We start from the raw sequence: 19,736 nt of genomic DNA, 5'->3' as shown, positions 1-19,736 counted from the left end.
AACCAGGACAGGGATGTGTGTCCCTATCTGCAGTCTCCACTCACAGTGAAACAACAATTGCAGCAGAATAAAAGCTTGTATTAAACAGCATCAGAGACAGAGTGGGTTCTGAAATGAAAGGCACACAAATGGGTCTGTGCTCTTGAAAGTTACAAGAACAAGAGCAAAGTATGAGGTGTTGACCCTCTTGATTTGTCCCCATGCTCAGCCTGGCTTCACCTGTTACACAACTGTCTGTCATACTGTTTGCAAAGACATAGGAGCTCACTGGAATGAGGAGGCTAGAAACCCCGCTAAGGAACACACTGTTGCTGATCTTGATGTGAGCTTCACTGGAATGGCTCCTTCTCGCATTGCCATTCCTTGCCAAAACTGCAGGAGAAACAAGAGGATGCATCAATACAGTAGAATTGATTGCTGATCTACAGGCACAAGGGTTGGAAATAAGCTTCAGCTCTTGTGCAACAACACTAGCTGTGATTCTGCACCTGTCAGCACCTAATCCTGTGCACTTCATGGATAAAGCATGGGGATATAGGAACAGGCTGCTATCAAAATGTTTGATGGAGAAGACCTGGAAAGTGTATATTTCTAATCTAATGCTAATCTTCTTCATTGCATTAGAACCTCTGCAAACACGTTAATCCCAGTCTGTGTTTTGTTGTTGTATACCTAGTTTTGCAGCTGACAATACTGTGTCAAGTGAAGCTATGGCTCTAGATGCTGAGCCTGCTTTTCTGAGGGACACATCATATGATTCTGTATCCCCTCAAAATGCCATCAGCAGCGGACAGCAGATCATTGTAAGTAGAATTTCTATAAAGGGATGTTGTGCAGAGAAACTTTAAAAAAATCAAATACAATTATCCTTGCCACTTCTTTCCCTGTCGTTCCATGTGCCCCATGCATAGGATTCTCCTTCTGCTGACTTCCCTTTTCTATCAGCCCCCCTCCATGGGTGGAGTGTTTCACATGCTGAGCATTGACTGACTCATGCCCTAAAGGTATATGGCTAACATTCTTTCCTTCCACTTGCAGGTACTTGGAAATTAGTAAAGTGTTCGGGTTGGAAACTGCACTGAAAAAATAACCTCTCCAGAGTCTTGTCAAGAAGTTTTGCACCCCATTGTTGCTGATATCTCTGCTAATTGATTTAATTGAATAGGAACTGAAAACAAATCTCTACTTAAAAAGCACAAGAATTCAAAATACTGAAGACAGTTTGGGAGGGTGCAAACTGATAGTTCTGACAAGATGGGCAGCAGAAGAGGACTTTAATCTGTGGATCTACCTTCTGCTAGTTTTCTATTTCCTTCGGATGAGTGAAAATCACGAAACATAGATGGCTAAAGGCTGTAAGAATTTTGTTGTTTCCAGAGGTTTCCCAGTTTTTTGGCTAATAAATGCACAAATGGATGTGCTCTATTTTCTAGTTGGGAACAATGCTATTGGGTTTGCTATATGAAATACGTCCATGCTTGCAAATGTTTGTTATATATGAGATAGTGTTCTCACTCCCGCTTGCTCAGGCCCAAGTCATTTTTAATAACTTTTTAAAAAAAAAAATCCTTTGTTTCCTAACTGATTTTTGAAATGTCCTTGGATAGCTGTGCTTTCTGTTGATGATCTAACAAAGTTTTTGAACACTGTTATAATGCAAATAGCATATAACGTTATTATGCAAATAGCAGTAGAGATGCATTTTTATATTTCTGATTCTGCAGTTTTGTGCTAAACTAGAAGTAGGGATAGTACAAAGCTGAACATTAGTCCTTGGGGGTTTTGCTCATTTTGCTGTGCTACTCATGTTGTTTGCAGTCTGCAATTTGGATATGAGGTGGCAGGAGAAACACATGCAATCTCTGTATGCCTTACAAGAACCAAAGGAACGGAGTCACCACCCTTAAATCCGGTCTCCCATCAGGAAGCCTTCTTTTATCTGATCCCAGATAGGTCAATATTTGTGAATTCTAAAGGTGCCACAAGCAGCCATAAGAATGTATGCAAATAAAGTTGCCTTCAGAATCAAACGGGTGAAAACATGATGTATGTATCTGAACCACTTCTGTGTCTTCAGTGATGGTCCTATAATAAGATACAGATCAATAGCTAGAACATTCAGCAACCGTAGGTGCTTCCAGATGGGTTTTTACTGTGGAATGGGTCCTCCTCATGTAAGCAAGTTGTCTATTTTTTTCAGCATCCACACCATGTTGATGGCATCAAAATGCCACCCCATATTCCCTCCCCCCCATTTCATCTGGATTTACACTTCCCAGGAGAAATCCAAGATGTAAAAAAGAAAAGAATATCTGTTGTCAATGTGTTCATGATATCTCTATGGCCCATTTGCAAATTAAGCCCCTGTCTCGAAGCACTTCTTACCCTGAATCCCAGAATCTGCAAAGAATAAAGTCAATAACATCAAAAACCTTTGGATAGAATTCTTTTTGCCATTAAAATCCATTTTTGCAGTTGTTATCATAAGAATAGCCATACAAATCACACCAGTGCCTGTCTAGATGCCTGTCTAGATCACTGGTATCTAGATTTCAGTACTTCCAGATAGTTTAATTTGAAAGGCTACTTGCAGTGAATTCTTATTTCTGAATCATGTTGCACAATCCCGTGTATGTTTACTCAGAAGTTAAGTCCCACTTTGTTCAATGGGGCTTACTTCCAGATAAGAAGGAATAGGCCTGCAGCATAACAGAACTATCCTACACGTGTTTACTCAGAAGCAATTCTCATTGAGCTTAGTAAAGTTTATTCCTAAGTAAAACAGGCATAAGATTGCAGCCATTGTATGTTTACAACATGTTTGCACTGAGAATCACACCCAATAGTTAGTAATATTTCTATCTTGAATGCATTTGTCTTTTTGTAATGATTATTAGTCAGGTGTAGTATATTAACCATTACTATCTCTTCTAACAAAAGATCAGAAAATCAAATGGTGCTATATGGAAAAATATATCATCATTTGCTTGTTTTGAAAACAAAAATAAAACACAGCCTGAATACAAATATAAAAGCTGGTATTACAATTTATTGGGATCAACGCAAGAAAGCCATGCACCAATACAGGCTGCATTCTCTCTCAAAAATATGCACAGCCCGTGGCTTTTAGATTATTTAATTTACGCTGCCTAAAACAATAGCTTTATAAATCTTATGGAAGCATTGCAAGATGATCATTGCATTGATATTGCTAATGCGCTACATGTTTACTCAGAAGCAATTCTCATTAAGTTCAATGGCACTTTATCTCTAGTAAATGGGATTAGGATTCTTTAAACATCATAAAAGTATGTCATTAGTTTTTTAGGCAGTTACATGTTATCTAATCAAATGGAGTTTTACACTGGGTTTTAGTGGAATACAGTATTTTATTAATAAAAATATTTGTATACAGCTATTTAAAGAATCAAAGCAGTTTACAACAATAATACATATATACAATAAAAACCATGTAAAAATTTAAAATCAGAGATACCAATGAACTGTTACAGAAAGTTATTTTCCTTATTTCCTCCATAAGCTTAGTGGCATAGAAAAGTTTTCAGCAGATGTTCAAAGGTTAAAACAGAAGGTGCCTACTGAAGTATACCTTCCTTGAAAGGATTTCAGTATTACTATAAATGTAAAAACCAGCAGAATATTGTTTTTTTTTAATGTTTATTCTTTCTTGGTCACTTTTTATGAAAAAAGTCAAAATGACTTAGTGGAAAGTTTCAAATAACACAATTCAAACAAATAATAATAGGAAAATTAATAAATATTAATACATATTAATAATAGGAAACTAAAAGCAATCATCACTAAAACAACAAGAATTCCCTCCCCCCCCACAACAAAAGATGATCACCAAACCCTGAGTTAAAATAGTTCCAGAGACCTTGACAATATTTACTCAAATGCTTTGTAGAATAGGAATGTCTTCACCTAGTGCCAAAAAATCATCCAAGTTGTTGTTAGATGACCCTCCCTGGAAAGAGCATTCCACAAACCAGAGGATGCCACTGAAAAATCCTGTTCTCTTGCAACCACCCTTCTCTTGGAGGAGGCACACAGAGAAAGGCCTCTGATTATGATTTCAGGGAATGGGGAGGCTGATATGGGGAAAAGCAGGCCATGAGGTACTGGGGTCCCAAATCTTGTAAGGATTTACATGTCAAAATGTTTGCAGTTGGGCCCAAAAACAAATTGGCAGCAAGTGAAGCCATTCATTTGTATTATACATTTTGATCTCCCAGTCCCCATTACTAATCTGGCCACTGAATTCTGCACTAGTTGCAGTTTTCAAGACACCTTCAAAGGTAGCCCAATATATAATGCATTGGAGTAATCTAATCTAGAGATTACCAGAGTTGAAGCCAGACTATCCACATCTAAATAAAGCCACAGCTATGCCACAAACTATAATTGGTAGAAGGCTACCTGCATCAGGGAGATCATCTGTGCCTCCAGTGTCTGTGATGGATCAAGGACAAAACTGATCCTTCCAGAGGAGTGTGACACCAGCCAAAACTGGCTGCATTCTAACAACAGACCAAAGAACCATTTATTAACAGTATCTCTGTCTTGTTTGGATTAAAATTCAGTTTATTGGTTGTCATCCAGTCCATTACCATGGACTGGTAATGAACTGGATGAGAACCAATCAGCTGAAGTACAGACATCAGTTCAGAACATCCACTGCTACACCTGATTGAGATGAAAAGGACAAACAAGAGCTGACTGTTATCAGCATGCTGATGTCAGTGCAACTCTAAAACTCCAGAAGCCACTCAATGGTTTTATGTAGATGTTAAATAGAATGGGTGAGTAGACTGAGCACTGTGGAACCCCATACTGGATGTTCCATGAGGCCAAAAATATCCCCAAGCCCCACCTTCTGGAGCTGGCCATCTGAGTAAGAATGTAACCACCACAAAGCCATGCTGTCCACTCCCAACTCAGACAGCTGCTCCAGAAAGACACCATGATCAATAGTATTGAAAGCTACTATGAGAGATCAAGGAGAAAGGCATGTTCCACACACCTGAGCCACTAAGACAGGGATGGGGACAGGAATGGAGACCTTGGTGGTTGTGTGGGGGAGGTGATCCTTTTAGAGTTGAGCTGAAAAGGGAGATGGTGAAATACAAAAAAGAAAAAGAATTCAGGGGGAACAGAAAGAAACTCTAAGCGTTTTCATGGATGGCAGGGCTTCTCAGAAAAACAGGAATAGTGGCAGCTTACGCCGCTTCTTCCTTAATTGCTCTGTTGCCACAAGTGGTAATGGAGTTGCAACAATTAGCAGCCCAGTGGGCCTCAATGTTTCCTCACCTCATGATATGCCATTGTCCCAAAAGGACTGTTAGGAAAATGACAGCTGCCATTGGCCAGAGGGGGAACCACCTTTCCGCCAAATGCCACTGGAACAACACATGGTGTCATTCCAATGGTGTATTTGAGGGGGTGGGAATGCACATAGGAGTGCTGCTGCCACAGCAAAACAATATTGTTGAAGAAGAAAAGGCTGCTCTTGCCCACACCCTACCAGTAAGCACCCCCCCAAGATACCAAGAACCATCCCCTAGATACCCATGATCATGGTCATTTCAAATTTGACACCTGAGAATGGGACAGCAATTGTAGAGTGGCCATTTGAGCCAACTGATGTACCTTTCTCTTCTAAAAGAGTGATGGCCAATCTTTTGGGGCCTGTGAACATATCTGGAATGTGCTATGAGCACCAGTCACAAAATGGCTGTCATAGGGGCATGGCATAGCACAAAATTGTTGTCACAGCTAAAAGAGCAGAAAAAAGAGACAGGACCACACAAAAAAGGCAAGTATTTCTATAGTCTACTATTAGTTTTTGCAGTGCCGGTGAAGACTCTTCTCTTCTAAACTTTCTGATTTTTTTTTTAAGAGAGCACTTGTTCTCCTGCATTCAAGGTCAAACCATCCACCACTAACGTGTTTAACTAACTGAGAAGGATTAGACTGCAGAAAAATTGGTTTGAATGCCTTCAAAATGCCAGCAAAAGTATCTAGAGCATATGATCAGATATCACCTCTGAGTTGGGCTAAGTTGTGGTCTTGAAATAAGTTGCTGTTTTCAATGGTATCAGACCAATGGATTCGCCTAGAACCTTGGATGGTATAGTTAGCTTTATCATACTAAATTATCCCTCAGTCTTATCTGGACAACAATAAAGAAGTCTAATGGGGAAATGATTACTTTCCAATTTATGAACCACCTATTAATCTCCATAAGGTGGTCAAATATTGAAACTGCAACATGGAAAAGGAGCATATAGTCAATAACACTTTCCCCTTGGGCAGACATAAAAGTATAACGGCCTTTGGGTTCTCCTTCCATTAGAAGTAATCAATTTAAAGTTAATTAGCAACTTAAATAGAGGAGTCTGGCTATATTAATGATGGGATTCTGTGAAATTCTTTGAGACTGGGAAAGCAAATCCTCAATTTGGAGACCAAATTTTTTACAGATAAAAAGTCATCTTGTCTTATTCTGCCATTAAAACCACCAGCAATTATTATATGGGATCTATAGTCATAGCATATATGTCACAGAACACAAATTTTCCCACATATCTTTTCCCCGGTTCTCAGAATCTGGGGGTGGGTAAGTATCAACATTTATACAGAAAAGCACTAAACCGGGGGCCAGGAAAACTTAAAAACCTGTAGGGAAGAATAAATGGGAGAATTCAAAAGTTGGACACTAACTCTCAGTTCATTAGAGACTAAGGTGATCAAGCCCACCCTGAGCCATGCCATTTTTTGTGGATTTAAAAGCATTTTAACCAGGCAACTCAAAACTTTCTGTTTCAGTAATCCATGTTTCTTGCAGGAACAAGATTTGGTGCTGAGTTAGAGAACCCTATAAGTCTTTTTCTACCACTTTATTTTGCTATATGGCTGTATTCAATGAGATAAAATAGAGAAACTGTAAATGTTTGAAACATATAAAGAGTAAACACATTCTAGGACTCTCCTTTTGTCTGTTGTGTCACCTGTTGCTGGTGAGGTGCTGTAGATTAGAGCTAGAAAATAAACAGACCATAATTCAAAATTATTCCTCAACTCAGTTATTACCTGAATATATTTGCACAGTTATAAATAAAAAGATGTATTTAATGCTGGCTGGCTAGTGATCACACTATGTTTATTATTTATTTAAATAATATTATCCCACTTTTCAGCCAAAAAAGGCTACCAGAGTGGCCAACAGTCCTTGGTTTACAATCTGAAGACATGGCACAAAAGGGGAATGGATTGGGAGAAAGGAGTAAATAAGTAATACGTGTACAAGTCCCTCGTTACAAAAATATGGAGCACAGAATAGAAAAGAACAGCACACCAAAGACAACTTGCCCGAGTAGTGGTTTAAAAACATTTCCCCAGACCAGTGTGATGATTGAACGTCATCTGAAATGTGCAAAAAAGACTCACTAAGCAGGGTAGTGTTTTAAGTTCGGGGAAATGTCAAATCAGTCAACAAATCTAAAAACAGGGGGAACCCTCACTTCAATGCACCCACAAAATTAACAGCAGAACCAAAGCACAGGATCAAAATCCCTCTTCCCAGGGGCAGGATACTTTTTACAGCCTGAGGATCACATTCCCTTCTGGGCAACCTCTCAGGGTCCAGATGCCAGTGGTGGGCAGGGCCAGAGGCAAAAGTGGGCAGGGCAATGAATGAGAATTTTATCTTTTTGTACAGTATACTAATTTCTACACACAACATCCATCTCTACCCTCCATCCAGGCAATGATGAAGCATTATTGGAGTTCAAGGATATGATCTCTGGTGCCTCTTCCCTTTCTAAATCCAGCTTGGATGTCTGGCATTTCTCACTCCAAAAATGGTAAGAGCCTTTGTTGTAGAATCTTGATCATTACTTTACTTGCATGGGATATTAAGGCAATAGTTTGATAATTACTGCATTCCCTGGGATCTGGATATCAATCTCTTAAATAAACTAAAGAAAACATATTATATATTCTGAAGTTAAACAAAGCTAAACAAAGCAGAATAATTTCAAAGGGATTCACAAAAAGCTCTTTGCCGTGGACTTCACAGTCTTTTGCCCCAAATGCCACCTTAATCTGCTCACCTAAAACTTTTATTAGAACCCTGCTCCCAATCCCACATCCTCTGAGAAACATCCTTCAGTATGTAATTACATCCTTTTTATGTGGTCAGATTTCCATGCCACACTATACTATCTGTATACAGAAACCACATGCAACCTGATGATCACATGGTTATTGTATAAAGGCACTATTAATGTGATGTGGGCCTCAACCACACAGAAAGTGACTCTCAGGCTGCAAAAGTCATGTATGAATAGATCTTTTTAGGTAATAACCTGAGAGAAGCAGCACTGTGGGTGAACGATGATACAAAACTGTAACTGATTAACCAGTCAGTTCTTGTCTGTAATGACTGCTTCTTGTTACCAAATTCTGCCTGTGATGTATGCTATCATGTCTGAAGCAACTGCACATTTACTTTGCTATGTATACAGGCCTTGTAGATGGCAGGGCACTATAAGTTCTTCATGATGAACATGCAATGAAATACACAGACTCACTCTGAACAATATGTGTTGGTGTAGACTCCTAGGGCCAAAATAAGCAGGAGAACAACAAATGCATATAAGTAAACCTAGATCTGATAATCATGCAGAAAACATGGGAGATCAGATTGAGGGGCAATTTTAAAAACAAGTGGGATGCAATTGTGAGGAAGGGTTCATCATCCCTCTTCTTCCCTCAGACACTTTTTCTTCAGTAAACCTCAAAGGTTTTGAAACACTATGTGTCATGAGATTGATTTGCATTTGGGGCACTTTCAGACTGTCACTATTTTGTAGTGGGATTCATTCACATACTGACAAGTGCAGGTTGTGCAATTATAGTTTTCTGGGAGATCTTGAGTAACAAACACGCTTTCTCAAAAGTTTGGACTTTTGGGGATAAGGGATGGGCAAATGCACTGGAAAGTGTGGGACAACATTTGCTCGATACAATGTCATCAAATCTCCCTGCAAAGAAATCAAAATGAATGCTCAATAAACAGGTCATCTGGAAGCAACCATGGATACATACATACAGAACAAAATTATACTCAACCCCCCTTCTGCTGCCCCACCATTCTGCATGACTGCAACAGATCCCAGTTTAAAGAACATAGATTAGTCTCTGTTACACCTAGCTTCATAAATATATCTGTGCTGTGAAGGGACCTTATGGTGCTATCGTAATTGGAAATAAGCTTTAAGGAGCATCTTGAAAATTCTGAAAGAACTTGTTTTCAGTCTTTTTCAGATGATTGGAAGATAGTACCATAATCAAGGTTAAAAAGAAAACTGTATTCATCATTGGACAAATGGTGTCAGTCTGTCTGTCTCTGAGTGGAAAATGTCTTCCCGGCATACACTAAGAAAAGCAAATCTGTCAATTTTGGTTTTGCTGTTTCTTATTTTTCAGATCTTAAATTTAGTTCTCCACAAGTTTTTTTTAAAAAAATCTCATGAAAATTCATCAGATTTTAGTATGATTAGGAGAAATGTATGCAGAGAAAATTGTATGCAATTTTGCCTGCTGTGTATATTTTTGCAAAGAAATGTTTCCTAATGTAATGCGTTTTTGTATATTATTTTCACTAATATATTCATTTTCCTGCAAACTTTACTGTAGCATATCCATTTTTGTATACATGACATGGCTGGAGAACTGCATTGCAAAAATCAGAGAAATGTGAATTTCAAAGGATGGCTGTTTTCTTAGATTGGTTCAGAAAGTGTGAATAAGGTAGGTTCACCTTTAAATGCAAACTGAGTCTAATTTCTCCCCCATTCTTACCCTGCCCCCAATATTTGTATGCCTCAATTTGCTAGCTGCAAAAGCGAGGGGGCAGGAGTTCTGATATTTTATTTTTTTCAAGAAGAAATTGTATTTATTATGAAGGTGAAAGAGCTTATCTCAGAAATTGGCAATGGCTTTTTTGCATGTTTCCCCTTACTGCCTTTTTTCATGCTTAAACTTAATTTCAAGCCATGGACAAGCTGCAATCAGCTGGGCAGAAGCCACCATCTTCCCCTGCCCCACAATGCCTCTTTCAAATGAGATATTGCAGAGGGAAAATGGCAGCTGCTGGGCCAGCAATACCTCTGCAGCTTGCAGTTCATTTTATTATCTTTATGTATTACTTTGATTTCCCCCCCTTTCCTCCAAGGGGCTCAAGGTGGCATACATGGTTCTCCCCTTCCTTATTTGACCCTCGCAACAACACTGTGAGGTCCTCCGATGAGTTTCACAACTGAGGGGGGATTTGAACCCTGGTCTCCCAAGACACTCTAACCACTGCACCACAATGGCTTTCACTTAAGCAAGAAAAGGAGCACAGAAACAAGATCACCGGTGCTGCTTTTCTGTACTCACACCAATGAAAATAAATAGAATTTGCCCCCTACCCTCCTTTCTGTATTTCATAGAAATAGAAGATAGAAATATCTTGCACGTTGTCAGTCTCACTAGATAGAAGAGAAAGGGCCTGTAGTTTAGGCCATTTGGAGAGGTGGCAGCAGGGGGCAGGAAGGTGGCAGCAGGGGGCAGGAAGGTGGCAGCAGGGGGCAGGAAGGTGGCAGCAGGGGGCAGGAAGGTGGCAGCAGGGGGCAGGAAGGACAACTTCCTGCCTGGACTGTTACAATCATTCAATTTTTTCCCTGCTAAGGTTTTCACCTGCGTTGGGGCATGTCTAACCCATGTTCCAGCTTAGGCAGAAAATCCTGGTTGTGATTATTACTACAGAGGAAACATTTATATACTATGCTGGATCCACATATGATCTATCTACTAAGCCTGTTGTCTCTATTTAGTCAAACAGTCAAGACAGACTAACAAATGAAGTAGGCATCTAGATGCAAGTTATGAGGTAGTTGAGTCCAATGTCCTTTATATTGCCACCCTGGGCTCCTACTGGGAGGAAGGGTGGGATATTATTATTATATACTTTTCCATGGATTTATCCCACAGTTTTAGGAACATTCAACAACCCTAAGCTTTAGTTTAGTTTTAGGGGCACAGGGAGCTGTGCTATATCAAGTCAGACCATTGACTCATCTAGCTCAGAATTGTGTACACGTTAGAACTAAGATTCTCATCAATGCTGTCAATTTCAACAATTATCATTATTAGCTTATTGTTCTAATTTTGACTCAGAGGAATGACCCAAACTCTTTATTTTTCAGATTAAGTATACAGGAATTTGAATATACATGAACAAAAGTGCAACAAATTTGTTTTATCATTCCTTCTCATTCAGTCTGTAAATAAAACAAAAGTCAGTTTACATAAATATTGTTGATGTAACAGCTTTCTTCAAGTTTATAAACAATCTTTTAGACTTCCAAAGTATATCATGGTCAGGTTAAGCACAATTTCTTCATTTTAAACTGCTTTGCTTGCTGGTTTTCGAAAATGCTATATAAATCTTTCTACTTTAATACAATGGCAGGTTCTGAAAGGATCGCTAGTATTAGTGATCATGGTTGATAAGAGACTTATTAGTCAGCTTCATGAGCTTTACAGTTCATCATTTTATGTTCTGGAAGCAATTCTTCAAAGAGACTCAATCCCCATCCTATTTATCTTTTTTACATGTATTTACAGTTCCCATAGATCAGTGCAACTTTTACTTCCACACTTTGACAATGCCATCTCGCGATGCAGTAACTATAAATCCTTGAGTTGTCTGGAAAGTAGCAATGTCTGTAATAATGTCATGGTGCCCAACTGGTAAAGACTCAGGACCCCTTCGAGGGGTTTCATCTGTGGGACCCACCTTCTGCTTGTTTTGAATTTCCTGTTAAAGAGGGAAAATAATGAAACACTGATGACAAAATCCGCAAGGACCACATTGCTCTAGTTTTCAAACACTTTCCTACTTATTGAATAAACTCTATTTTGTACCTAGAAAATTGCTAGTGAATCCACTGCTGTTGGGTTTACTATGTGGAATATGAATGTGCTCACATATATCCCAGGCTTTGGTCTGAAGACACATGAGGCCAGCTCCCTGCTGAAGCTAAGCAGGGTCAGGTCTGGTCAGTGCCTGGATGGGAGACCACCTGGGAACCATATGTAAGCAGCCTTGGGTTTCATGAACAAAAAAAGGCGGAGTATAAATGTAATAAATCAATAAATAAAATATCTATTGGCTGTAGTTTTATTTGTGATAGTGAAACAACTCCCACTTTCCCTGGTCTGGGCCAATGTATGACTCTAAACAAAAGAACAATTAAGGAAACAAAAAGAAGTTCTAAAAGTTCTCTTGAAGTCCTTGGTGGCAAAGCTTTGCTTTTCTACCAAAAAGGTACAACCCTAATTTATTTACTACATCAATATCCCACTCTGTCTCCAAGAAGTATAAGGCAGTGTACATGCCTCTACCACCATGCATTTTGTCCTTATAACAACCGTGTGAAGTAGACTAGCCTAAAGGAGGGTGAGCGGCTCAAGGCCATCCAGGGGGTTTCATGGTGAAGGGGGGATTTAAATTAAGTGTTACTGTTAAAATGCACCAAAAACTAGGCACGCAGGACTGCATTCTTGCACTGCTGATTGTGTGAAATTAACAGCATGCCATAATACAAGTGTGTGTGACATTTTGAGCAAGTCAGTTGAGCTGTGCAATCTATGCTGATGGCTGCAATAGTTCTCCAGTCTGCAGTTTGGCCTGGGATGAGTGAATATGCAAGTAGTGAGTATCTTGGAAGGGTCAGAGGTGAAAAGCCTCTACAGTAGGGCCCCGCTCCCTGGCGCTTCGCTTCCTGGCATCCCGCTAATGCGGCGGCTTTCATTCCCCGTTTTAAAGCCGATTTTTGCGCTTTTGAGGCATTTTTGCGCAACGCGCCCCATTATACTCAATGGGGTTCCGCTTTACAGCGATTTCCACTTTACGGCGGGGGTCTGGAACAGAACCTGCCATATAAGCGGGGCCCGCCTGTATCTGGAAGCACTCTTAAGTCCTATCCCAGACAAATTAATACATGTGAATTCAGAAGTTATAAGTAAATGTAAGAATATGTGAAAATTAACTCTCAGAATCAGACTTCAGTGAAAATATAAAGCAATGTACCTGAACTACTTCTGTGCCTTCAATGATCTTCCTGTAATAAGACACAGATGGACAGCTAGAACTTCCAGCAACAATGTAGGACCTCTCAGGGTATGCTATATCCCAGAATCTGCAAAGAACAAAGCCAACGATATAAAAACTAAAATCTTTGGGTAGAATTCTTTTAGCCTTTAAAATAAAATAAGGTACAGTATCTTAAGATGTTCTTAAGATATCATAAGAACAGCCACATGGGGCCACACCATGTTCCTGTCTAGCCTTGCATTAATCACTAGCGGTCAGATCTCAATGCTTTTGGAAAATTATATTCTAAAAGTATACCTGCAGTGTATTTCTGTTTCAAAGTCTTGCAGCCGGATCCTAAGCATATTTACTCAGAAGCAAATTGTACGCAGTTTAGTAAGTGTATAGGATTGCAGCCTGTTTAAGGTATTACTATAGGTGAACTGAGTATCATACTCAATTGTTACTGATATTCCTATATCGCATGCAGTCAAGTCTTCTTTTTTCCCCCATTACTCGGAAGTACTGTTGGTCATTACTGTCTTTATTGGCAAAAGATGTACAAATCCAATAGTGCTTTGTGGGGAAAAAATGTATCTATCTATTGTCCTCTTTCTGTCTTCAAAACAGGAATACCACACAACGTGAATTTTAAAAAGGCAAACTGATTTTTTAAAATGTATCAGCAGTAAACTAGTAAAATAGACTCAATTAGAAGACAGTTTTAGTCAAATAATTGGTTGTGTTTGCACATGCACAAAATCAAATTTTCTGATATTTTTTAAAGTGAGCATACATAATATTAGACCCATCCACACTATAAGGCAGTGTCTTTAATATTTGCGAAGATGAAAGATGGATGAAGGTGCAGTTGCCACTATTCTCTGTGGTTTCTTCCCAACAGCTAGTATTCAGGAGGTACATTGCCTTGATATATTGAGCATTAAGAAGATAGGAACTGCTCTCCTGTACAACACAATTAGTCCAGGTATACTCCCTTCATCGTTTTGTAAGTCTAAAATAGCCGGTCCTAAAATAGTGAAGGGCAGAATGCTGGAGATATTCTGAACCCTGTGGCAGGGGAATGGGTTGATGAATGCAGGGCAACAGCACAACTGAAGTGCAGTGAAAAGTGTTGCTCTGTGTGCATGTGAGTATATATGTGCATATGCACACACAAAAACATATATGTCAAAGATGCCAGTGCAGAGAACTTGAACCCTTTTCAATCTGGATTCCGACTTGATTATGGGACTAATCAGCCTTGGTCACCCTGATGGATGACCTTTATTGGGAGGACAGGGGAGTGTGACCCTGTTATTTTTACTTGAGTTCTCAATGGCTTTTGATACCGTCGACCCATTGGTTTGTGACAACTACTGCCCAGTCGCAAATACTCCCTTTTTAGGGAAGGTGATTGAGAGGGTTGTGGTGCAACATTTGCAAGTACTCTTGGATGAAACATATTATCTTGACCCATTCCAATCTGGGTTCAGGCCTGGTTATGGGACTGAATCAGCTTTGGTTGCCCTGATAGATGACCTTTATTGGGAGAAGGACAGGGGGAGTGCAACCCTGTAATTCTTACTTGAGCTTTCAACAGCTTTTGACACCATTGATCACAGTATCCTTCTGAGCTGACGTAGTGAGAAGGATATTGGAGGTGCTGTTTTACAGCAATTCCAAATTCTATCTCCAGGGTCAGTCTCAGACAATAGCATTGGATGATCATCTTTTGCCCCCCTGGCAGTTGTGCTGTGGAATGCCGCAGGATACCATCTTGTCTCCAATGCTATTTAAGATCTATATAAAGCCATTGGGAGCAGTCATTAAGAGTTATGGGCAAGGTGATGATACCCCATTCTATTTTTCAGTAACATCTTAATCAGGAGACACTATGCAAGCCCTGGACCAGTGCCTGGACTCAGTAGTTGGCTAGATGAGAGCAAACAAAATGACTCTTAATCCTGGCAAGATAGAGGTGCTGTGGGTAGGTGGTTCTTGAGTCTGTATTGCCACTGTTCCTCACTGAGTCAATTGCCTGCTTTGAATGGGGGTGCTAGATCCATCTTTGTTGCTAGAAGCCCAGGTGACCTCAGCTGCTAGGAGTGCCTTTCACCAGCTTCTTTGGTAAGAAAGCTGTGGCCATTTCTGGACTAGGATAGCCTGACCACTGTCGTCCATGTACTGCTCTATGTGGGACTGCCCTTGAAATTGGTCTGGAAGCTGCAGCTGGTGCAAAATGCGGCAACTTGACTGTATTGGAATTGTTCTTAAGATGTTTTTTATTGTTTTATCCCTTGTTGTTTCCTGCCCTGGGCTCTTCTTGGGAGGAAAGGTGGGATATAAATCTAATAACAGCTACTACTTGGAAATGTTGGGAAGAATCAGCATCTCCTTTCATCTGGGCTGACAGTGCTCACAGAAACTGATAAAGGATTCTGACTGCTTCTGAGTGTATCCAGCCCAGCATGTGAAAACCTGATTATTTCCATCAGGAGACAGAGGTAAGTCACTTATCTGCTGCTGGCACACACTTGGAAATGTCAAGAAACCACTTTCACACCTTCTGAGCATCTCCCAGGCCAGCGCAAAGTAAATGAACAACCCCTTAGATAGCCCATATCTCTAGGAAGGATATTTTGCAATAAGTGGTTAATGGACTTTGGCATTACAATCTAATTCAGAAAACTAGTTAAAACTAGATCACTTGCATTTAGATTAACAACCTAAGCCTAAATATTTGCAGCAGCATATCTGCTTTCATGTGTAATACCCCCCCCGCGCCATTTAGGCAACAAGTTTCAAGCTACTTGTGAGAAAGCTTCAGATTTATGTTCTGTCTACAGAGAGGCTGAATTTCCCACATACTTGAAATTTGGTATGTTTCCTCTCACCCACCAATTTGATATAATAAGTTGATCAAACAAACTTTGTACTTCACAAGAGATTTTTTTTCAAAAACTTCCTAAGGGATTTTATGCAGACAAGAAAATTAAAGTCAATTTATGGTACCAAAATAATTTATTGGATTTTACCTTATCTTCATATCTGAACCTGCTGTCAATAATATAGGATTTCCATCTGCTGGGCTGCAGTATATTCCATGAACACTGTGAGGTGAAGGCTAATGGGTGGAAAAACATATTTTCAATATCTGTACCCTGGTGTTAAAATACGTTAACATTAAAAAAGCCAATTATGTCATTAAGGCATTAAACCTGAATGCTCTTGATTTGCTGTAGTTTCTAATGAAAACAAAGAAAATTCAAAACAGAAGTTTCTCTACAGCAATTAGGTTTTGCTTTTTTTTTGCTTTTTTTAAAAATCAAATTAATCATTTGAAATGTTGTATCCAAACATTTATATTTGATCATTTACTTTAATACATTTAGACTCCACCACATCAAAACAAAACCTTAGGCAGTTTACAAGTTATGAAATAAATTTTAAAAAATCAGGATAAAACAAAATATAGGGAGAATGAAAAACAATTGTTGCTCATTAAACTAAAGTTAAATCTTAAAACAGTAGCAGATAAGACCACTAAGGCGGCAATCCTGTACTCATCTACCTGGGAATATGTTCCATTGAACTCAACAAGGCTTACCTCAGAATAGATGTGTATAGGATTGCATTGCAAGACTTCAATCTTACGCAGACTCTCTTGGGAGTAAGCTGTGCTGAATTCAGTAGTACTACCTTCTGAGCAAGTTTATGGTGGATTAAACAGAGGCAGTTCTGGGTAACAGCTGGGATTTATGTTTTTAAAAATTGATTTCAGCCATAGCTTCTTCAACCCAGAATCCTGGGTGTAACCCAAAACCTGCCAACATCTAATTCAATCTGCAATCTGAATTTAGCTTGCAAGCTCCATCTTCAGTCTAAATCTAAATGTGGACCTCAAGGGTTCACAATCCAGCTTAATTTTTTTATCTCCCCCCCTTCACACCGTCTTCTGCTGTGTTTAACATCTTGCCTGATGAAGAGTTCTGGGGAAGTCGAAAGCCTACATACAATTTTACAACATTTTGATTGGTCCTAATCAAAGTACTGTCCAACAACGGACTTTGGGTTTTGTTTCTTATGGACTAATTCATCTACATTTTTTTTTTATATATATGGGATTGCACTGTAAGTTTCTGAAACAAGCAGCCAGTAAAACAACAGAAAACTGAGTTAAAGGACTTGGGTAAATAAATCTGTTTTTTAAATCTAGGACTCAAAAGACTAGGCGCTGGCATCTGGATTTAAGATATTCAAGAGATAGGATGCCACTGCCAAAAAGGCTTGATCCCTGGTTAACCACCCACCTGACCATGGTAGCACAGCCTCCCCAGATGATCTCAAATCATAATCAGGCTTGTATCATGATCAGGCAGCTGTTACGTTACCTACGTCCCCAGCTACATAAAGCTTTATAGGTTAACATCAGCACTTTGAATTGCACCCAGAAATGCACAGAAATCCAAATAAGCTCTTTCAGAAATATGTTCTGTTTCAACCAGTATACAGATGATGCATCTCTACACTACTAAAAACAAACTTTGGCACTACGTGCATTTACATCCTTCAAAAAACTACATCTATACAGGACTGCAATATTCTGCTCATAACTTCACAATCACAAAGCCAAACCTGCAATTCCGAAAGAGGAGGGGCACCGCTGGCCCATAATGTGAAGCGTCTGTCACCTGTTTCCATATCCCACATGGAGACTTCATTATTGCCTTGAACAGCTATGGAAAAGCCATTGACAACAATTATAAACCAAAAGCAGGGGTGGGGGCACACATCTTGGGGTTTACGTCTTGCATTACGTTCTAGCAACACCAAAGGGATAAAGGAAAAAGAATTACCACAGCTGCTTAAAGCACTCATTAAAATCCATTCTTGTGAAGACTGGCCCTTAGTAATGCCTGGAGAGTGCCCTCTTTTCTCATGTCCTTCCTTGGTCTGCCCTCAGACTAGGAAGAGGGAGGGAATTTACAACATTCACCTAGCACCTCCTTTACAGAGAGTTCCAGCCCAGCATTCACCGAGAAGCTTGACAAATGTTCTCCACCAAGCTCCATAGGCTAGCATCCTCATCTCTTTGTATCCTAAGCTTCAACCATACAACCTTGGCAAGTCCTCTCATTCAGCAGTCTCTCACTGTCTCCCAGCTACGTTTGATTTACTACTGGCAGGGTAGCCACGCCCTCTGCTGGAGTGAACTGCTGCAATGTCTGCCTCTTCCCTGGCAGCCACACAGGCTCCCAGGTCTTTCCCCCTTGGAGGCCCTACAGTTCTTAAAATGAAATCTGCAACGGCAGGTGCAGATGCTATCAAAGCAGTGGCCTATATGTGGTGGTAAATGCCATTTTAAAATGGATGTAAAATGTTGGCGGAAACAAAAAACCCTTTCTGTAAATTCCCTCTGCATGTAGACTAAATGTGTGTAGAGGTAGACCATGGCCACTGGCCTTATCCCCTGAAAGTTAGCAGGAAAGTCTGAATGGGTATGTCGGTACCTTTTTTAGTTCCTCCAGCTAAAAGATGGAGCAGAGAGCAGGAATCTGTGGCTTTCCAGAGCACAACTCCAATCACCCCTAGTCATTGTCTATGCTGGCTGGGGCTGCTGGAGGTTGGAGGGCCACAGGTTCTGCACTCCGGTCATAGAGACTGGGGACAGTGGGGGGTGCTGTACTGTTGGGGGTAAGTCTAGTGAGTATGGTCCTGCTTTCTCCTCCATGCGATAGCAGGAAATTACAGAAAGGGATTACAGCCATTTAATAAAAAGTCATACATTTTGCTAGTACTCTGATAAAAGACAGTAAGTTCTACCTGCAATCACCCATGACTGGTAGAGGGGATGCATAAGTAGGCGTCTGATCCGTGCTCTGGAAGGATGAGAATGGCTAGAGATGGGTAACTGAAACCTCATGTCCCAGCATGCCATGGTACCACTGCTTGTACCTTATGAAGAAAAAGATAACTATCAGCATCTTAGGTTGCAGTCCCAACCCTACTGCCCCCCTGGGAGTAAGCCTTGTTGAATTCAATAGGACTGACTTCTGAATAGACAACTTAGGAATGCACAGTTAATGATATTTTAAGCAATGTCCTCATAGATCCCTATTTAAGGAGTGTTGCCACTGCCCCTTCTCCTGAGGACACCACATGCTGTTTATGCTGGCTGGTAAGGAGGCGAGAGATGGAAAAGGCCAGCAAATCCACCTGCATATCCCTCCCTAGCAGCCTTACTGAGCCTGAGTCCTGTGAGTTTTGTTGGGACTGGGAAGGAGGAACACCAGCTGTAGCTTGCTCCCACTTTCTTTTGTGATTGTTTTTTGCTCTGTTGCTACTATGCACAAGGGATGGGAGGTTATTGCTGTGGATGCTTGTGGGCAATGATTCATACCATTCCATGAGAGAACCTGGATGGGCTGAAGAGTGGGGTGAAAGGTATTAAGTTTCTCAAAAGCCACAAAGTGAGAGCCTGCTGGCACGCAGTGGGATCCTCTTTGTGTGAGAGACAGAGGGGGAGTGAGTGGGCTGCCATAGCTGATAAATGGAGTAGGAGCTG

At 40.2% G+C, this 19,736-nt stretch overlaps 2 protein-coding genes across 7 annotated transcripts in view; one reads left to right on the top strand and one right to left on the bottom strand.

The window, feature by feature from the left end:
• The window catches only part of LOC133365555 (collagen alpha-6(VI) chain-like), a 106,055-nt gene extending 102,912 nt beyond the window's left edge, over positions 1 to 3,143 (top strand). For all 4 annotated transcript variants that reach the window (XM_061587624.1, XM_061587623.1, XM_061587621.1 and 1 more), the window contains 2 exons: positions 677 to 803; positions 1,039 to 3,143. In XM_061587624.1, the coding sequence (XP_061443608.1) occupies positions 677 to 803; positions 1,039 to 1,053 (142 nt within the window). In that variant the 3' untranslated portion in view covers positions 1,054 to 3,143. The remainder of the gene's footprint in view (positions 1 to 676; positions 804 to 1,038) is intronic.
• An 8,115-nt stretch (positions 3,144 to 11,258) lies between these two features.
• PIK3R4 (phosphoinositide-3-kinase regulatory subunit 4) overlaps positions 11,259 to 19,736 on the bottom strand; it is a 40,596-nt gene continuing 32,118 nt past the window's right edge. For all 3 annotated transcript variants that reach the window (XM_061586535.1, XM_061586536.1, XM_061586537.1), the window contains exons 16-20: positions 18,995 to 19,126; positions 17,807 to 17,907; positions 16,207 to 16,295; positions 13,166 to 13,274; positions 11,259 to 11,890 (exon numbers count right to left, since the gene is read on the bottom strand). In XM_061586535.1, the coding sequence (XP_061442519.1) occupies positions 11,720 to 11,890; positions 13,166 to 13,274; positions 16,207 to 16,295; positions 17,807 to 17,907; positions 18,995 to 19,126 (602 nt within the window). In that variant the 3' untranslated portion in view covers positions 11,259 to 11,719. The remainder of the gene's footprint in view (positions 11,891 to 13,165; positions 13,275 to 16,206; positions 16,296 to 17,806; positions 17,908 to 18,994; positions 19,127 to 19,736) is intronic.

The sequence above is a fragment of the Rhineura floridana genome, chromosome 10 (genome assembly GCF_030035675.1).
Source record: "Rhineura floridana isolate rRhiFlo1 chromosome 10, rRhiFlo1.hap2, whole genome shotgun sequence".
In the NCBI taxonomy this organism is placed as follows: Eukaryota; Metazoa; Chordata; class Lepidosauria; order Squamata; family Rhineuridae; genus Rhineura; species Rhineura floridana.
Note: the sequence above shows the minus strand (reverse complement) of the source record. Positions and strands in the feature narration are given on the sequence as shown.